This window comes from Zingiber officinale, chromosome 7A, assembly GCF_018446385.1.
Source record: "Zingiber officinale cultivar Zhangliang chromosome 7A, Zo_v1.1, whole genome shotgun sequence".
Taxonomy (NCBI): domain Eukaryota; kingdom Viridiplantae; phylum Streptophyta; class Magnoliopsida; order Zingiberales; family Zingiberaceae; genus Zingiber; species Zingiber officinale.
The window spans coordinates 127145709-127164713 of record NC_055998.1 but is presented as its reverse complement, the minus strand read 5'-3'; the positions used below and the strand labels follow the sequence as shown (position 1 = coordinate 127164713).

Sequence of the window (19005 nt, the reverse complement as noted above, 5' to 3'; positions counted from 1 at the left end):
CGGTCTAACATATGGAGGTCGAGCGAGGGAGACCCACCGAGACCCAATTGTGGACTCCGCTTTTCTGCTCCTATTATTGGACAACCACGCACAACACTAGAGATTGCTACAATTACAAATCAAAGCCCCGCCTATTGACTTCATCAAGATTGTACCACTAATCCCCTCGCATGATAGACACCATCACCAACAAGCGAGAGGGTGGCATGAAGAGAGGAGGCCGACGACTGAAGAGCACCGACAGTCATATCAGCATAGAGACTATCAAAGGCCTGCCCGAGCGTCTGCTGAATGGGAACACCGGTCAGCTAGGGAGGAAGAAAACCGTAACAATGCTAGTCAGGGCAACATTGGGATTATTGCCGGAGGACTGACCGACGATGACTCCAACCAAGCTTGGAAATCACATGCTTGGCGGTTAGAAATTCATACCGTCAGATGCAGCAAAGCAGTGGCAGAAGGACCAGAGATCAGTTTCGGTCCTCAAGACTTATCGGGAGTGGAGGTCTCGCATAATGACACATTGATCATCAAAGCGGTAATCGCTAATTACAATATTCACCGTACTTTTGTTGATACAGACAGTTCGATGAATATCATTTTCAAGAAAACTTTCGATCAACTGTAAATTAATCGAAATGAATAGCAGCCCATGATAACTCCCTTATACGGGTTCATGGGCAACGAAGTATTGTCAATCGGTCAGACTTGGCTGGACATATCCCTTGGAGAGGAGCCACTCAAAAGGACGAGGATGACGAACTTCATCGTGATGGATGCCCCGTCCGCTTACAATGTTATTTTGGGACAACCAGCGTTGAATGAGTTCTGAGCGATTGTGTCCACGTTCTACTAGAAGATCAAGTTTCCTGTGGATAGCTTGGTAGGGGAAGTCAAGGGCGACCAACTGGTGGTTTGGCGGTGGTATGTCGAGATGGTAACGGCCGAGTCATGGGTTGCGCGAAAGACTCCACGGCTCGAGGTAAACGTAATTCTGGAAGAGCCTCCCGCCTTGGTCTATGACGAGAAAGAAGAAGTTCATGTGCACCCTAGCCGGCCGGAAGCCACGACTTTCATTGCAACCAATTTGGGTGCAAAACAGAAGAAAGAGATCATTTGCCTGCCTAAGGCAGAATCACGATGTGTTCTTATGGGAGACGCATGAGATCCCGACCATCTCACCGACCATCGCCCAACATGAGCTGCATGCCCGACCGGACATAAGGTCGGTGAAATAAAAGAACATAGATTTCAGCTCTGAGCAAAATTAGATAATTAGAGCAAAAGTAAAGATGTTGGAAGTCGACCACATACATGAGGTACAATTTTTGAAATGACTTGCTAATGTGGTGCTAGTCGCCAAGCTAGGTAATAAATGACAGGTTTGCATTGATTTTCAAAACTTAAAAAAGGCCTATCCAAAGGACTATTACCTGATGTCGCATATTGATTAGATAGAAGACTCGATGCCATGCTGTGAATTGATTTGCATGTTGGATGCATATCAGGACTACCACTAGGTCCCACTCGCCAGAGAAGATCAGGAGAAGGTTAGTTTTATCATGGCTGACGGGACCTTCTGCAATAATGTGATGTCGTTCGGATTAAAGAATGCGAGAGCCACCTACCAAAGGCTGATGAATAAGGTATTCCGAGGGCAGATCGGCCAGAACATGGAGGTATACGTTGAAAATATTCTGATAAAATCCTTTTGAGCCACTGACCTCTGTGCAGATATCAAGAAAACCTGCTGTACACTGAGGAGGTATGGAATCAAGCTCAATCCAAACAAGTTCCTGTTCAGGGCAAGGAGCGGATGCTTCCTCGGTTACATTGTTACCGAGTGGGGGATCAGGGTGAATCCAAGCAAAGTGAAGGCACTCCAAGACTTGCCCCCTCCACGTAACCTCAAGGAGGCTCAACGACTGACTGGGTGGATCACAACATTGTCAAGGTTCATCTCTAAATCATTCGATTGGAGTCACCCGATCTTCAATGTTCTGTGCTGAGCTATAAATTTTCAATGGGACGCTGAGTGTGATAAAGCACTAGAGGAATTCAAGAGTCATTTAACCTCCTTAACTATATTAGCAAAGCCCATCGTTGGCGAGCCACTCTCGATGTACTTGTCATCCACAGAATCTAATTTTATGACGGAGGTATAGAATGTTGAGTCGGAGGTAACTTGAAAAATATATGTAGACGAATCATCCACCAGGCAGGACAGTGACGATACTTCTGATATCACCACATGAAGTTGAATGCAGCTATTCGTTCGGCTAGACTATCGGGCCACGAATAATGAGACAGAGTACGAGGCGTTGATTGTCAGGCTGCAAGCGGCTAAGCACGTAGGAGCCACCTGAATCTTTATCGACTTGGATTCTTAATTGGCGACACAGTAGTTGTAAGGGACTTTCAAAATAAACAATGATAGGCTAAGATTATAGGCTGAGGCATTTGAAAAGTTGAAGCCCGGATTTCAAGAAGTAATGCTCTAAAAAAATCCCCCGAACAAAGAATCAGTACGCAAACGAGCTAGCAAAATTAGCAAGTTTTTTAACCCACGTAGTACTATATAGGCCAATCGAGTAGGTATTGCTGGTGGCTTATATCGAGAGCCAATTGAAAGAGGGACTTCAAATGATTGGAGGACACCTTTGATCGAGTTCCTCCGGTCGAGCAATAAGCCAGCCGATCGAGAGTAGACACGATTAATTAGGGAGAGGGCTAGGCGGTTCACACTAATTGGAGATCACCTCTACAAAAGGGCCTTATCAAGTGTGAGATGCAAAAGAGTGATCAAGAGTTTCTCAAACTTGAAAAGAGGATCAAGTGTTATAGATTGAGTAATTGATGAGAATAATCAAGTCAAGACTCATTGATCCTTCTTAAACCACATAACATAAGATGAATCATCTTTTTGAGGTATGCCTAAAGTACTATCTGTTGGGTGTCTCTATGGGTGTTTTAAAAATTTATTTCACAAAACATGCAGCGGAAGTATAATAATTTCCTAAATTATTACAACATGTGCATAACACACATACATGATATACACATGCGCAGACATAACCATAACACAAATTAAAAACTCTCATAAAGAAATTATACTTTCAAGTCCGTAATCAAACTTTGAAGAGAGCGTTTAGCCAGCCTCATAAGGCTAGCCTCTATCGATATCCACGCCGAAATGTTTTTGAGACGATTTCGTTAAGCCACAAGTTTTCATCTCTAATTTGGTACTAGCCAAACGTAGAGATGATGCAATCTGATGGAGGAAACTTTGACTCGACTTTGTGTTTGGCAGCGAGGGCAACCCAACAACATAAAGCAAGGTCCGACCAATTACTTGGCCGGCTCAAAAGAAGGGGTGGACATCAACCTTTGCTGTTATCTAACACCCTTAGGAGTAGTGCCGAAATCGACCTTTGCTGCTATCCGAAGCACAGATGGCTGTTGGCAGCTAAGGCATCAACATTGAAATTGGTAGCAAGGGAGTAGTGCCGAAATCGACAACAAGGAGCCTCAGCGTTGAAATTGATAGCAAGTGGCATTGGCGCTAAAATTGATAGCAAGTGGTGTTGACGCTAAAATTGACAACAAGTGACGTCAGCATCAAAATCGGTAGCAACAAAGAGGGAGAGGAGAAAAAAATAATCATTATTAGGTTTAATTCCCATGAATTAAAAAATCAATCTCTTCTCCTTATGGAGAGGTATATATATCTCTTCACAATGACTTAAGGAGCAAGTCATCTCCCAAATCTAAAACCCAATAGTAACCTGATCCTCTATCATTAAATTTGATTCAAAACCAAACCAACTTAGTTTAAAACTAAACCACTCTTGATTCATTATTAAATCAAACTATTTTTAATTTATAACTAAACCAAAAGGGATCTAACCTTACCTACAAGAGGCATGACCTACCATTGCTTCTAGTCCAATAAATATATTCCATATTTACTTCTCGTTTGGTTCTACCAGACTTAGTTCTCTTAATCAAAGAATCTAATTCTCAAACTTATTTAAAATTTTTCAGATATACTTATAGTGTATGTGACTTAATACGTTTCCAATTTAGGTTGATCGTCATTAATTAACCATTAATTATGAATCAGTCATGAGTGACATCTAATAGTATATCATGATCCTCAATTAACTGAAAAATTACAGTTGATCCCAGAAATAAATCTAAACCATTTAACAGTTATGGTTATCAGTGATTTTCTCTGGAGAAGAGTGAAGTTGGTCGGCGACGTGACCAAGCTGAAAGCACCGTTTGGGGGGGGGGGGTGTTGGGACCTTGACACCAACTAAAAGGGGGGGGGGGTGAATAGTTTCTTACAATTATTAGTTGCAGCGAAAACAAAAATACTAACAAACAAAAGGAAAGAAAGCAATAAACAAGAAAGTAAACCAATACACGTTTGTTTAACGCGATTCGGAGATTAAGACTCCTATTCCACAGTATTTGTAAGGTGGACGAAACCTCAATCCATCCGTGAATCAATCCTCAAACTCTTATTAACTCGCGTAGTTCCTTACGGGTAGAGAATCCTCACTACAACTCGTACAAGACTATACCAGATCACTTGAACACTTGAAGACTCTAATTAAGATTATTCATCACTAATTTTATATTTTCAATTTGATAAAAAATATAAGAAATTTAGGACAATTTACATTAGGTTCTTATTGGTAGGTCAGGCTAGGCTTTATTCTGATTGTCCAACTGACTAAAGGATAATATATTTATTATAATAATCTATTGGAAAAAAATTTCCTCTCATCTCTGGTTAATTATTAATTTGATGGTTAATTATAAATTGTGACTTTCTTTTTACACAAACGGAGAATGAATTGTGAAAAGTCTCTGATATGAACTTAATTATTTTTTACTATAATTACGACACGTGATTATTTAATTTTAATAAATAAATATACGAGTATAATTCGATATAAAATCAAATTCGCGGCTTAAATATTAAGCCGCTTGCGGGGCCATCGCGACAAGTAAAGGTAGGTTCTCTTCTCGGTTACGAAATGGCCGTCCCACCAGTCCGTTTGGCATCCTACCGCGGCCCCGCAACTCCGCAAGGACAACTCGCTCGCCATTATTACTGCAGCTAGTCGACGAATTCCTTCCTCTGGATGTAGATGTAGACCTAGACGAGTAGCCTGTAGTCAAAGACGTGCTGATGCCTCGCGCCATTTGAACGCGTCCTGAAAAGAGAGACCCTGAAAATTGCCATCAAGTTCTTTTGAAGGGTACGGCCGTACCCGTCCTCTCGTCCTTATCTGTATCGGTGAAGCGAAGCTGAGGCGATACGCCGGTACCTGGAAAACCGATCATGTCGACGCTGGCCGTTCCCCCCTTCCTCACTAACCCTCGCCAAGACGCCATCGATCTTTACAAAGCCTTCAAAGGTAATCCCATCAATTTTTCCCGTTTCTCCTCGATTTGATATTCTCGAGAGCCATTTGTTTGGGGGTTGCGCGCTACTATTTAGTATTTATTTATTTATTTTTGTCTCTGCTTAGCTTCAAATTTTTGGTACTGAATGTTCGGCTCGGTGTGTCGGTCATCTGGTTTGCTTTTGGGTGATTCGTGCTTATGATCTGTCTATATTTTGTGGATCTGGTACAATTTTGGAACCTTGTATCATTCATTTCACCAAATGTCCAACACTGTGCAAAACCCCTCAATTCTTTCAAGAGTATAAGGCGGAATAATGTATAATGAAATTATAGTTTAATAATGTTCTTTCTGGATAACTTTCTCCTTTTAAAATTTCATTATAAAATTGTTAAGTTGCAAAATGAATTCGTTTTCTTTTCTTTTTCTGTGATCTTAGAGGGTTTTAATTATTATTTTTTGTATATCCCTCTCTGCTTCGTCATATGTATTTTTGTTAGTTATACATTAATAAGCAGGTGGCTGCTATTTTGATGATTTAGAACTGCTTTATCCCTTGGATATACAATGGGAAATTCTGGGGATTACATTTTTTGGTTTGTTACGGTTAGCTACTTTTTTTTTCCTTTCTTTTTTTTTGGTTTTTGAATTGTAGGTCAACAGATTACATTCTACTAAATTATTTTCCTTGTTGTGATCCTTATTCTAAGTGCTTACTTTTTTTTTTGTGTGTGTGTGTGTGTACCGAATGTTCCAACATACATCTGAATGGACTAGCCCAAGCATTTATGACTTTGGTTTTGCCATACAATTTTACACAATATACTTATTTGAGTATATGCCTTAATGATCATACAGGATTTGGTTGTGATAGTGCTGCTGTTATAAATATTCTTGCTCATCGTGATGCAACACAGCGTGCGCTTATTCAACAGGAGTACAAAGCCATGTATTCTGCTGAGCTTACCAACAGGCTATCATCAGAACTCAGTGGGAACCTTAAGGCACGAGACAATATTTTTATTAAACATATATTTCATGAATTGTGAGAAAAATTCAAAAATGATAATTGTTATTTTTAGAGTTGTTAATCTTGGGATTTTAAAATAGATTGAGGCTTCATCTTTCTTGAACCTTCATCATTGGTGGTTTCTATTATTGTTTATGTAACACACCATGTACTCTGACAATCACCAACACGGATGCATTGTTTGTTTTGACTGACATCCTATATTATTGGCCTCACGATTTGATCCCATAGTGGAATCTGATACCAAGATGGGGAGCTTCTTAAGAGATCACGCATTCTGAAATTGCTCCATAGAGAACCAAGCCAATTTCACCAAAATATGTTTCATTAAGAGTAAATATTTAATTCAAGTTAAGTGACACTTATGGGCTTGTTACACTTTCTCCGCATTGGTATGTGTTTCAATTCATTTGTCTCCATCCTAGAAGTCTACTAAGAGCCACACCTTGCCTTAGCTACTTATGCCTTTATTATACTTCTCCTGCTTTGATGTGTGTTTTGATTCCATTCATGTCACATCTTAGAAGTCTACTTGGAGCACACCTTGTCTGAGCTCCTTGCCATGATGATCGCTCCCACACCCTTCGACTGTCATTACAGCTTATATTACCTTTTAATTGCCTATCAATCCAATCCCATATGCAATATCATCTTATTATACAATATTTGTAATTTCAGGCATCTACTCTATGCTCTCTCATCTCATCTTATTGATTCGCTATTTCCGTCTACTCTGTAACTATAAATAACCTACTCCAAATTTATGCCCTATTTGCATATTCTCCATGTTTGCTTGTATTCGCTTTGAAATTATTCCCGAGATGCTAGAATAATTGCACCCACATAAACATAAAATTTTGTGATGGCCAAAAACAATGTTGAAACTGTTCTCACACTTGAAAAATAGGCTTTATCTTATAAATCTCTTAATTGTCTCTGTACGTGGGTTAAGTTGGCAACTACTACGAGGCCTTAGTTTTATTTTGTCCTGTGGTGAAATGAAATTACTCAATGTAGATATGATTTGACATATATCATAATAGCTTGTCTTATTTTACCTCACATTATAGCTATGATTAATAACTTCCATTCCAGAAAGCAATGCTGCTGTGGATTCTTGATCCAGCTGGTAGGGATGCAACTGTTCTGAGGGAAGCGCTCTGTGGGGTTATTGATTTATATGCAGCTACTGAAATAATATGTTCTCGTACACCTTCACAAATACAGACGATCAAACAGATATACCATGCCAAATTTGGTGTTCATCTAGAACACGATATTCGTTATCAAGCCTCTGGTGATCACCAAAAGGTCTTTCATGATTAAGTTTTCCTTTTCATTTGTACATTGTATCCTTTTTTTGCTATTTTCTTTTTTGCCTTCTGGGTATATCCAATTTATTTTACGTTGCGATGTGTTAAAAATATTTTCTATTTAATTAAACTTGAGCATTAGTTTCCAGTGAGTTATTCATAGTGTTCTGTATGTTTTATGTGGTGCCATAGACAATGAAGAATAAAGCGCTGATAAATGTTCCAAGAATGGAAAATTTGCTTGACTAATTTTTGAAGCACCTAATGTTCAAACAAAGAACAAATCTAGTTGCAGTTTTTAAAATTTACTTATTTGGTGTTCTGCCATGGTATGGAATTTTCTCCACCTCACTATATCTTTCAAATCTGTTGGAAAGAATCAGGCCTTGATCATTTTCCTTTTGAAAAGAACAAATCATTTTGTTGGGAAGAGTGATGATACATTCACTGTATTAATGGGAAAAATTGAACAATGTTAGCTATGTTAGCTCTCCTAGTTCCATCTGCAAACTCAGATGATTTAGATGATATAATATGATCTTAAAATGTTTTCTTTAGCTGTTTGATTGTAATTCGAAATTGCAACTATATACTGTAACCATCATGTAATTGAAGATTTTGTTCTGCCTGTAGCTACTGCTGGCATATATTGGAACAGGACGTTATGAAGGACATGAGGTTGATCCACATAAGGCATCAAAAGATGCAAAAGATCTATTCAAAGCTGGCGAGAGAAGGTTGGGAACAGATGAAAAGACCTTCATCCACATTTTTAGTGAACGCAGCAGGGCACAGTTGGCAGCTGTTGCTTCTTACTATGATCATACTTATGGGAACAAGCTGGAGAAGGTTATTATTTATTACTTAATTAATTTATTTTTTCTTAGAGCCTGCCTTTCTTTGTTAATGTTCTTCATATCGGGCTATTAAGAAAACTTTTCTTAAATGTAGGCTGTGAAGGGTGAAACATCTGGGCTTTTTGAATTTGCTCTTCTGACAATTCTTAGGTGTGCAGAGAATCCTGCCAAGTATTTTGCCAAGGTATATTTTTGCTCAATTTAGTTCCGTAAGGTATGCCATTTGTAAGATCAACCTCATTGTTGTGAATTGTGCGATTATAATTTAGTGTTCATTTATTGATCGGACATAAATTTAGTTAACTGTTTAAAAGTTTGCTTTTCAGCTTAATTCTTGTAGATTTAGATTATCAGAAAATGCACATCTAAACCATAGATGATAAGGGATTTGTACTTTTTATGTGGCATCAACCTTGATTCTACTTTCGGTCATTAAGGTTCAGGAGAAAGAGGATTCATATACAGTAGCTATTTGGTCTTGGTGGATACATTGAATTTTAGTTTCTTTTTTATTTAGGAGTTAGTGTATTTTGATGATTTAAATTAGCCACATAGAAAGGCTATTTGAGCTGATTAGTAAATTTTAAAGTAATTCTAGAAATAAATCTATAATATGCTTGGTTTATCAAAATAAGTATTCCATTTGTAATAAATATTGGTTATAGGATGAACCTAGAAGATGAATTTTGACAAAATTATTTTTCTTAATAATTTTTACTTATTCCTTTATCAACACAATAATTATGAATAATATGTTGAAATTGTTATGAATCAAATAAATAGATGCCAAGGTAGCACTGGGATAATTTTCATATAGAGAATTATGAAAAATGGGTCGATGTATTGGCTCGTTGAGGTGATGTGCGGGCCCAACTTAACATGAATTTTCATGGCCAATACCAAGTAGGACTCTGGCACGGACTTGCCCAGCCAGGTTGAACCATTTTTTATATAAAAAAATAAAAAATTAGAATTTTTAAAAAATAATTTAGAAAATATTGCAAAGATAAAGAAATTAGGAAAACATTAAAATAGGGAAATTTAAAAATAAGGAAAAAAATGGATAAAAGAAACTCTAAATTTTATTAATTAAATGTTTAGAATCTTGCAGTTACATCCTTTAACTTTAACACAATAAAAATAATGTCATATAATTTGAATATTACTTAAGTACATATATTAAATCTTAAGATTAAAATTTTAGAGGAAAAAATATTATGTTTCTAATCCAAACTTGATGCTTTGGCCTTTCACTTGGGATGCCCCAGTACCTTCAAAGTTCGAATGGATTAGAATCAATTTTGTTCTACCTTATACTTAGCAACTGGAACGGTAAAGATGAGGGTGATGTTGGTGGTGCTTGGGTTGGTGCTGCATTACTTGGACAAACTTTTGTTGGATCTAAGTCTAGCGTTGGGATTCTGCCTTAATGTAGTAGACACTCCTTTACATTTAGCTAATCCTTCTAGCATGTACACATCTTCAATGAGCCCTCTTTTAAGCGACTCTCCTCGTCCAATACCATGTTACCTGCGCTAAAGCAAGACTTGCACGCTAATGTAAACATGAGAATCAATAGTTCATCATAAGCAATGGCTGCTAAAATAGGATACACATGTTTTTTCCACCAATCTAATACACTTGACTCATCATATTTTTTTTTTTAAAAAAATTATCAGTAGAACATAGTTAAAAAATTAAGTTTATTTACTTTGCTATTAAGTTCATCATCTAAGACTATTTGATCGTCTCAAATGACACTAATAAAACTAAAGCTCATATGGGTACATTCCATTTAATGTACTCTTAATTTATAATAATTTTATTGTTAATTTTCTAATTCTAAATTTTTATAATATACAGTACACGTGAAGGAGTTTATGCTAAGCTAGAATCTTGGAGGGAAACACTCGAAGGGAAAGGTTTTAAGCTTAGTAGATTAAAGACAGAATATATGGAATTTAAGTTTAGCAATATTAGAAGTAATGAAACAATTGTTAAGATAGGAGAGAGGACGAGTTGCCCGGAATCGAGAGATTTAAATATTTAGGATCATTTTTATAAAATGATGGAGGGATTGAGAGAGATGTCTTACATAGAATACAAGCAGGATGAGTGAAATGGAGGGGAGCGTCGGGTGTTTTATGTGACCGTAAAGTACCTCTTAAACTTAAAGGTAAGTTCTATAAAATGGCAGTTAGACCTGCTATGTTATATGGAGCTGAATGTTGGGCTATGACTCGAGCACATGAGCAGAAGATGAGAGTTGCAGAGATGAGAATTTTAAGGTGGATGTGTGGACATACAAAGATGGACAAAATAAGAAATGAAAGCATTAGAGAGAAAGTCGGAGTTGCATCTATTGAGGACAAACTCTGAGAGACACGTTTAAGATGGTACGGACATGTACTTAGACGACCAATAAATGCTCCAGTTAGACGATGTGAAACTATGATAAATATGCATATCAAACGAGGAAGAGGAAGACCAAAAAGACTTGGTTAGCAACAATAAAACAAGATAAAATTTATTTAAATATAGATGATGATATAATAGGAGATAGAGCTCAATGGCGTAAAAAGATTCATACATCCGACCTCACCTAGTGGGAAAAAACTTGGTTGTTGTTGTTGTTGTACAGTTATAAAATTATAAAAATTTACATATCTAATCTTAGGAGTCTAAAATACTAGCTATATAAACAATGTGATTGGGTTCAATAGAGAAGTAAAAAACCTCTTAGTCCTCCTGAATTTCCTCTTTTAGTTTCAATAGAGAAGTTAAAAAAACCCCACTTTTATTGATTCCCGGGTACTAAAAAATTCTCCTCAAGAAGAAAATCTCTTCATTTTGTCTTTTGGTATTCAACACTCTTTGGGCATGCCTCATGGTGTCTCTTAGGCTCTAGAACACTACTTTGTTAGGGAGAAATTTGCAGCCAAAGTCCGTGCAAAATCACCCTGAACCATAAAAAAAACTATTTTAATTGGCACCTGGCCAGAAACTATTAGGTCCAAGATGTCGATGAACCTAGGACTTTCTTTCTTTTTTGGTTTCTTATAACAGTATGAACCATTAGAACAAAAATAATTTAATGTTTCTTTAAAACCAGGTTCATCATCTTTTGACGATGCTAATAATTAGAATTTCTATGCTCAGTTTTGTTGAGTAGAACTACTCCAACCTGAAACTTATTTTGATTTAATGATATAACAACCAAATGAAGTTCGATGAATCACCAGTCTTTGGTATTTGACATAATGATATACCTGTTTACTGAATGATGACGCTGATCTACAATTGGTGTTTTCCAGGTGCTTCGAAAGGCAATGAAAGGTTTAGGTACCAATGACACTGCACTCGTGCGGGTTGTAGTTACCAGGACCGAAATTGACATGCAATACATAAAGGTCGAGTACCATAAAAAATACAAGAAACACCTTCACGATGCCATCCATTCAGAGACGTCAGGTCATTACCGTACCTTTCTCCTTTCACTCGTAGGTTCCCACGCCTAGATAATTTGTCATAGACTTGCATAATGTGTGATAGTTATTTGGTCTTCAAGTTGGCACATTTGAAATTGTGTTGGGGTTGGGTCAGTCCTGAAACATGATTGGTAATTTAAGCGTGCAGACAAATATTGTTTCGATCTAGATGCCTATGATGTACATATTTTGTCTTTGCTTTAGTAGAAACTTGTGGTGATTTGGAATGTAACCCGTAAATCTGTTATGTATCAATGGTGTATTCTTGTGCTTCACTCTTTTGAAATCAATTGTTTAGTGCACGTCTTGTATTGGATTTGTTAGTCATCAGCATTAATAAGCTATCGTGAAGGTGTTTCTTAGAATAATAAGCAACCTTGTGACCGTGGGATCGAATCACTGGACAATAGGATTCCTGGTCAATTGCTTATCACGATATATAACTCAATCAGCGACCGTTCAATCTTTTCATATATACTTTTTCTCACCTTTCATAGCCACATCAAAAGCTGAGTTTTAAATGTGACAGTATGAATCGTATCATTTAACTAAATACAAATTATATTAAATAACAATAAATTAATTGTATTATTTTTTTAAAAAAATTATATTTATTTATATATCTACATTGAGCAAAATTATATGAATTTTTTTTGGTTAGATTCACCATATTGATTGAAAGGCATCTCCATTCCTATATAGTATCACTAGTTCGTGAACTAGTTATTTATCCCATTTTACCATTTGTGGAAAAAGAGATACCTATGCAAGACGTTTTGAGAAATATCATACCGCAGCTCCAAAAAGTGGAAGCATTTATAATTTTATTCTGGTTTTGCAATCCATTTCAAGGGGGAAAAAACTGAAATTCATCTCTTTGATCCATGATTTGTCAAGTCCTTCAAATATCAATGAGGAATCACCTCAAAACTAGCTGGGTAGGAGATAAATTTCAAGGTAGGATGGAGTATCCATTCTCATGCATCTGCACCACCGCGTTCTGGTTCGGATTCTTGTTGGGATTCGATGGCATGTCTTTTAAAAGGTCTTTGCTTGTCATACTGGCAAGAACAAGGTGCATTAAGGTATTAAACAACAACAACAAAAATACAAATTATAGTGATAATAAAAAAGTAGAAAAGCTTTGGCATAGAAAAAGAGTGGGTTTTACCTTCTTAAGAAAGGCATTGATCTCCTCCTCTGTAAGAGCATCCTCGCCGGCATTTTTATCCCATCCAAGTGACTGCAAGAAGGCTTCTTCTTCTGGGTCAACAGTAACGTCTGAACAAGGACTAGCATCCAGTGGGGATGTGATTTTCTTGTTTTCAACATCAGCTATCTCCAAGCTAGATGGGGATAGAACAGAAGCAGACTCTGGGACAGCACTTGTGCAGGTTAATGATTTCTTCCTCAGTAAATTGAAAAAATCAGTTCTATTCTGAGCTTGAAAAAGAGGCTTTCTCTCCCCAGAGGAGTTCTGTGTCGACACACCATTCCTGCTATCGACTCTAAGTCTTTGGTCAGTTGGGCTCTTCAAAGGAATAACGGCAGCAGCTGGAACATGACCAAAGTTCATTTTGCTAACGCCAAGTCCATTTTTGGCAGTGGGGGATATTTCATTCTTCTCTCGGTAAAGAACTTGAAAGTTTCCAGGTACAGCTGTTTTTGTAGTATCAAATTTAGCTGGTGGACGGACAGTAAGGTTCACATGAGGCTGCTGGCCAGTCTTATTAAGATGCCCAAACTCTCCTTTTCTTGCAACTTTCAACTTTGCCTTTTCAATCAAGCTGGAACTCTGAAAGGGAAACATGAAAAGAAGAAAGATAACAAATGCGTAAAAAAATTAAGCAGGATACAAACTGTAATAACAAACTGGAAAGCAGAAAAAGAAACACTTATTGTAACCCAGCATAATGCAGTTTTTTTTAGCTTAATAGAAAACCAAGCCTACAACAATGAGGATTATACCATGTAAGGATTATGCACTCTAAAGCAATATCTAACTTGGCTAAATTCAAATCATGACCAAGTCAATATTCATCTGACGAATCCAATTTTTGCTAAACAGATAAAAACGAAGTATATTCGATCTATATATATAGGTAGTGGCTCCACCACAATCCTTCTGCTATGTTTTTGTTTTAAAATCTTCATACCCATTATAACAATATAGATGCCCATAGAATATTGATGTGTAATAAAACTGCAGATGCATGCCGGAAGTCAGACGGTTATTTGAACTACCTGTTTCTTGGAAACAATACTAAAATTCACATACATAGAAATTTTAGGAGTGTGATTAAGCACATGAGAATTATTTTTTATGAAAATATTTCCAGAGGCTTGTTGGCCCATTTGGTGTTGACCTTTGAATCCTCTAGTGGTCTAGTTACAACAGAAATAAATTGTCCAGTTGAACCATCCATAACAAATAAATTTTGCTCGTCGAATTCAAAGTTTAAAATTTTGAACACTGCCAGTGTTTCGGTTTTGACCAGAATGATAGGTTTTTGGTACTATATCATGTTGTCAGAGATGATACGGTTGATATCATATCGTGCCCATGCAGTTTCACTTGTATACCATTAAGAAGGTGGTGTTTTGTTTGTATATGTGCTTGTATACTATTTTGTCTTGATGTACTTTTTGCACAAATCATATCCCTAAAACACCTCCTAACTCAGAACTCCTCAAGCCTTAACAAGTTGGCTTATACTCCACCATATTTAAGAAGCCAACATATGCTACTTGTCCCATGCTGAAGGTTTCGGTGGAGATAAACCATCATGATTAGGATACTTTTGCAGATTTTTGTAAAGGTTTGATAATTGATCAATTCCAGTGACCAATATGAAAAGATACTTTAAATAAAAAAAAAGGGTAGATATAGTTATTTAAAGCAGTTGTGATACAACACCAAAATGGAACAAGATCTACATAGCCTTGATAGCAAAATTGATGCCCACTCAGGGGGGATAAACATCAAGAATCAAAATAGAATTTTTATTAAAAGTGAAGAATCTAATTGCACTAGGATCCAAACCCCTTTTATAAAAGGCCCAATTCTCCTGAGACAGTCTATTTTACCAAAACAAATATAAAAACATTCAAAAATTTAAACAAACTTTTGAAAATTTAAAACTATAAATTTAAATAAACCCTATACTTGAGCCCTACATTTTAAAGAAAAACTATGAACACTATAATGTTTATGTACCGTATCATGTCTACTAAAAAAAAAAAAAGAAAAAGTATGCATAAAGAGATTGAGGAGCTGAAGTTGTAAACTCTTGGTAAATTTAGAGAAAAGTAAGATGCTGTTTCACAAATATATCAACCACTTCGAATCATAGATGAGGTTTCTCATTGTCGGCCAGAAGAAGAGAAGAGTCACAGTAAAATCAATAGAAAAGGATCTATAAAGGTTAAAAAATCCAACCCAATAAAACACCAAAAAGAAATGACGGGACAGTGAAATTAATGCAGAATCATCATGGACAACCAAATTAAACCAAACATAATCACTTCCAATATATCACTTCAACTTATCCTAACAACCAAGGTACTACACAACATCACCTCCTTGCTACTGATGATGTAATTAACAGCATCACTTGGGAAAGAGGAAACATACAAGTATAATAATTATGCATGAACATTTATACGAAAGGACATATTCATATTCTTATACAGCAACTTTTAGTAGGTTTCTATTCAACCACTAAAAATGCAGTTTGTACCACTATGCGACAGTAAGAGAGACAGCTAATTATATGACCTAATCAAATCTTTTTCCGCTAATTTTCCCTGTCTCGTTATGTTTTGAGCCAAGAGCACTCATGAAAGAAGGGGGAAAAGTTTTAATTCTCCTAAACGAGAGCATCAACAAAATACACTTGACTCTTCTAAGTTAAGCCACTAGAGTTACCAGTTAACCCAAACAAGTGACGCTGCGACACAAATGAAAAAAATATGGCTCTTTATTGAACTCATGATGACAAATAGAAAAGTATGGGAAAAGAAAGAAATTTAAATTAGGGTAGGAATCAATGCACAAAATATATATATATATATATATATATATATATATATAGAGAGAGAGAGAGAGAGAGAGAGAGAGAGAGAGAGAGAGAGAAGAAAACATGAGGTAATTAAGATGTTTAATGCTTACTAGTCAACCTAATAATTTCTAAAATATCATGGCAGTAATCGTGGAAAAAAATAATTAAACTAACAAGATGGCTTCTGAACATTATGCCTGTTCACAACCAAAATTGAGTTCAATATCACCTAAATTTGAGTATCAAAGGTGTTAGCATACCATGACACCTTGACAAATGGTTCTTTCATGATATTACATTGACAATTAAATGATTCTTGATGTAACACGTATCAAGCTCCCCTACCAGACTACTTTGAATTGCTAAGACTGTTTCCGTTAAAACTTTGGAAATGTTCTACTTAAATATTCTCCAGAAATTAAAACTAATGTCAACAAGGAATTTAATCTCAAAGGAGATTCCATTTTAGCAAGTTTAATAATGAGTTACATGTAACAAAGTAAAGACACATAAATTTTGCACCTACCGAAGCTTTAGGCATTGGAGTCACTGGTATCAGTTGCTTACATTTCTTAAGAGTAAGCTCCTCAATCCTCTGTGTATCAACGGATAACTGCAAAACAATTAACCAAAAAAGCCATTTAAAATGAACTCAATTTCAAAATAAGGCATTATACTCAACAAATTACCTGAAGAGTATCAACTTGGGGTGGTGGCTGAGCTAGAGTCTCTGCCATAGTGCTTCCGGCTGCAGATACTTGACCAATGGAAACGGCTTGTGGCACAGGTGAGGACACAGTTCCAGTAGTTTCAACTTTAACTGGTACTTCTGCAAGGACTGAAGTTCCTATAATGACAGGAGAAGAAATGGGAAGACTCTGAACAGAAGTTCTAACACCAAGAGGTGATACACCAGCTCCATCTGAAAACCCTTGCCTCCCATCAACTCGAAGGGTTGGGAAATCTTTCTCAAAAGCTGTACTGCTAATGCTGCTAATTGCAGCTCCCCCATGAGGAACACTATTATTTCCACTACTTCCAAGTCTTTTAGACCAAGGTTCAACTTGCCTTCCTTCTATTGTAGATTCGAAATTCCTTAAGTCATCTTTTTCAGATTTAGGAGATGAAACACGACAATTGAATCCATTATCAACAAAAACTGACCTATTTTCACTATCACGTCGGTCAAAATCCTTATCTTGGTTTCTATCACGAGACCTTCGAAAACTACTATATATCTGAGATTTAGCGAAGCTACTTTTATTGTGACTCACAGAACTGTTAGAGCTCAAACTCCTTATGTTTTGATCTTGATCGCCAAGTGTTCTATTTCTCATGCCAAAATCTACGTCATTTCCATCTACAGAAATCAATCAAGAGTTGTATAAGCAAAAGAATTACCATGTTGGCATATATAAAAAAGGGAAAAAAAAAATACAAGAAAGATAAGTGCAAAACTCCTTCTTAATGCATAGAAATCATACCAAAATGTTTGGAAGAGCTAGCTCGCACAACATTGTTGGAAGTGCTCCCGTTTGCAAATCTGTACCACTGTGGAACCAATGCCGGTTCACTTTGCTCCATCCTCAGCGCATACCATTATATATAAAGAGACAAAACTCTATAACTTTGGATTCAATTCCCTATTGGCTTGTGCAGTGTTAATTGGGCTATCAAAAGAACTATTGCCCAATAATTCTCTCAAAGAGAAGAGTCTAACTTGGTCAGCATAAAACAATCACGAGTGCCAGATTAGCATTGTTAACAGACAGATTGGTCCTCCAGAAGCTTAAACCGCGAAAAAAAGACCATCTAGGAGCAAACACGGAGGGTTTATCTCTAACGAACGTTCATCAAAATGGCCAAATCTCACGCATACCCAGCATCCGAGTGAAAGAAGGGCCTATTAGAAGCAACAAGCTGAAACGAACCTCGAAAAGGGCAAAGGGCCGAAAACCCTAGATTCAGAGGGGATTGCGAAGAAGACGAAATTGGAGCCAAGGCAAGAAAACAGAAATGGTGAAGCCGTCTGGGCTTGAAGTTGATGGTCGTCCGGAGTTGGGTCGCCGGAGGTCAGTCTGCTTCCTCGCCCGCTGTTTGGTCAGTACTGTTCGGAGTTCTCGGTGGGCAATAGGAGGGATTTGGTTAGCGCTGTGCTTCTGCGGTTTTCCTTCCGTCGGCTTCGTGATAATGGATGGAGGAGTAGGGCAGCGCAGCGCAGCGCAGCGGTGGTAAAAGGCAATGACTGTGTTTACTCAATCCTAGCCGTCTATCAACATGATCATGGGAAATTGCCATAAAGCCGGTTACGGCCGTACATATTCCATTTAATACGCCACAAATATTTTTTTTCTCTTTAAAATACTCTTGAGGATGAAATTATGTGTAAAAAAATAACATATAAGGATAAAAATGAAAAAAAAACGTTCTTTATTATTATTTACCGTCCTCCATATTTTTTTTATATCTGTAAAAAAAATCAAAATAACGTCTCAAATTAAGAGAAATATTATATTAACATCTATTTTCTAAATAAATAAATAAACATCCCTCCCACAATTTTATTTTAAAAATATTTCTAGATTCAACGTTATTATAGAAGCTACCGAATAATTTTTGTAATATGTAGAAACTATCAGCTAATTTCTACAACATGTAGAAGCTAGTACGTAGTTACTATATATTGTAGAAGCTATATATTAATTTCTACACGTTTGATCATGATTATATTATATTTATTTAAAATATAATGAGTGTAGTGGAATTTACAAGTTTGTTTTACTCGTTAAAATATTATTTTAACTAGGTTATTACTAAAAGAAGTAAAATTAAAAT

General features: G+C 36.7%; 2 protein-coding genes across 2 annotated transcripts; one reads left to right on the top strand and one right to left on the bottom strand.

Moving 5' to 3' along the window:
• Window positions 1-5052: 5052 nt before the first annotated feature.
• Window positions 5053-12384, top strand: LOC122002449 (annexin D5-like). Its single transcript, XM_042557626.1, has 6 exons — window positions 5053-5432; window positions 6280-6425; window positions 7547-7762; window positions 8398-8613; window positions 8716-8805; window positions 11936-12384. The coding sequence occupies exons 1-6, from the start codon at window positions 5357-5359 to the stop codon at window positions 12137-12139; spliced, it is 948 nt and encodes a 315-aa protein (XP_042413560.1). The 5' UTR covers window positions 5053-5356; the 3' UTR covers window positions 12140-12384.
• A 499-nt stretch (window positions 12385-12883) lies between these two features.
• Window positions 12884-18435, bottom strand: LOC122002448. Its single transcript, XM_042557625.1, has 5 exons — window positions 17655-18435; window positions 16860-17530; window positions 16697-16783; window positions 13281-13904; window positions 12884-13170 (listed from the first exon to the last, which is right to left on the bottom strand). The coding sequence occupies exons 1-5, from the start codon at window positions 17752-17754 to the stop codon at window positions 13087-13089; spliced, it is 1566 nt and encodes a 521-aa protein (XP_042413559.1). The 5' UTR covers window positions 17755-18435; the 3' UTR covers window positions 12884-13086.
• Window positions 18436-19005: the final 570 nt, after the last annotated feature.

Coding starts and splice junctions, on each gene's coding strand:
- LOC122002449 (XM_042557626.1), top strand. CDS start 5,357: ATGTCGACGCTGGCCGTTCCCCCCTTCCTCACTAACCCTCGCCAAGAC. Junction 6,426..7,546: donor AACTCAGTGGGAACCTTAAG/GCACGAGACAAT, acceptor CTTCCATTCCAG/AAAGCAATGCTGCTGTGGAT. Junction 7,763..8,397: donor CCTCTGGTGATCACCAAAAG/GTCTTTCATGAT, acceptor TTCTGCCTGTAG/CTACTGCTGGCATATATTGG.
- LOC122002448 (XM_042557625.1), bottom strand. CDS start 17,754: ATGGAGCAAAGTGAACCGGCATTGGTTCCACAGTGGTACAGATTTGCA. Junction 16,784..16,859: donor CCCAAGTTGATACTCTTCAG/GTAATTTGTTGA, acceptor ATTGTTTTGCAG/TTATCCGTTGATACACAGAG. Junction 13,905..16,696: donor CTCCAATGCCTAAAGCTTCG/GTAGGTGCAAAA, acceptor TTTCCCTTTCAG/AGTTCCAGCTTGATTGAAAA.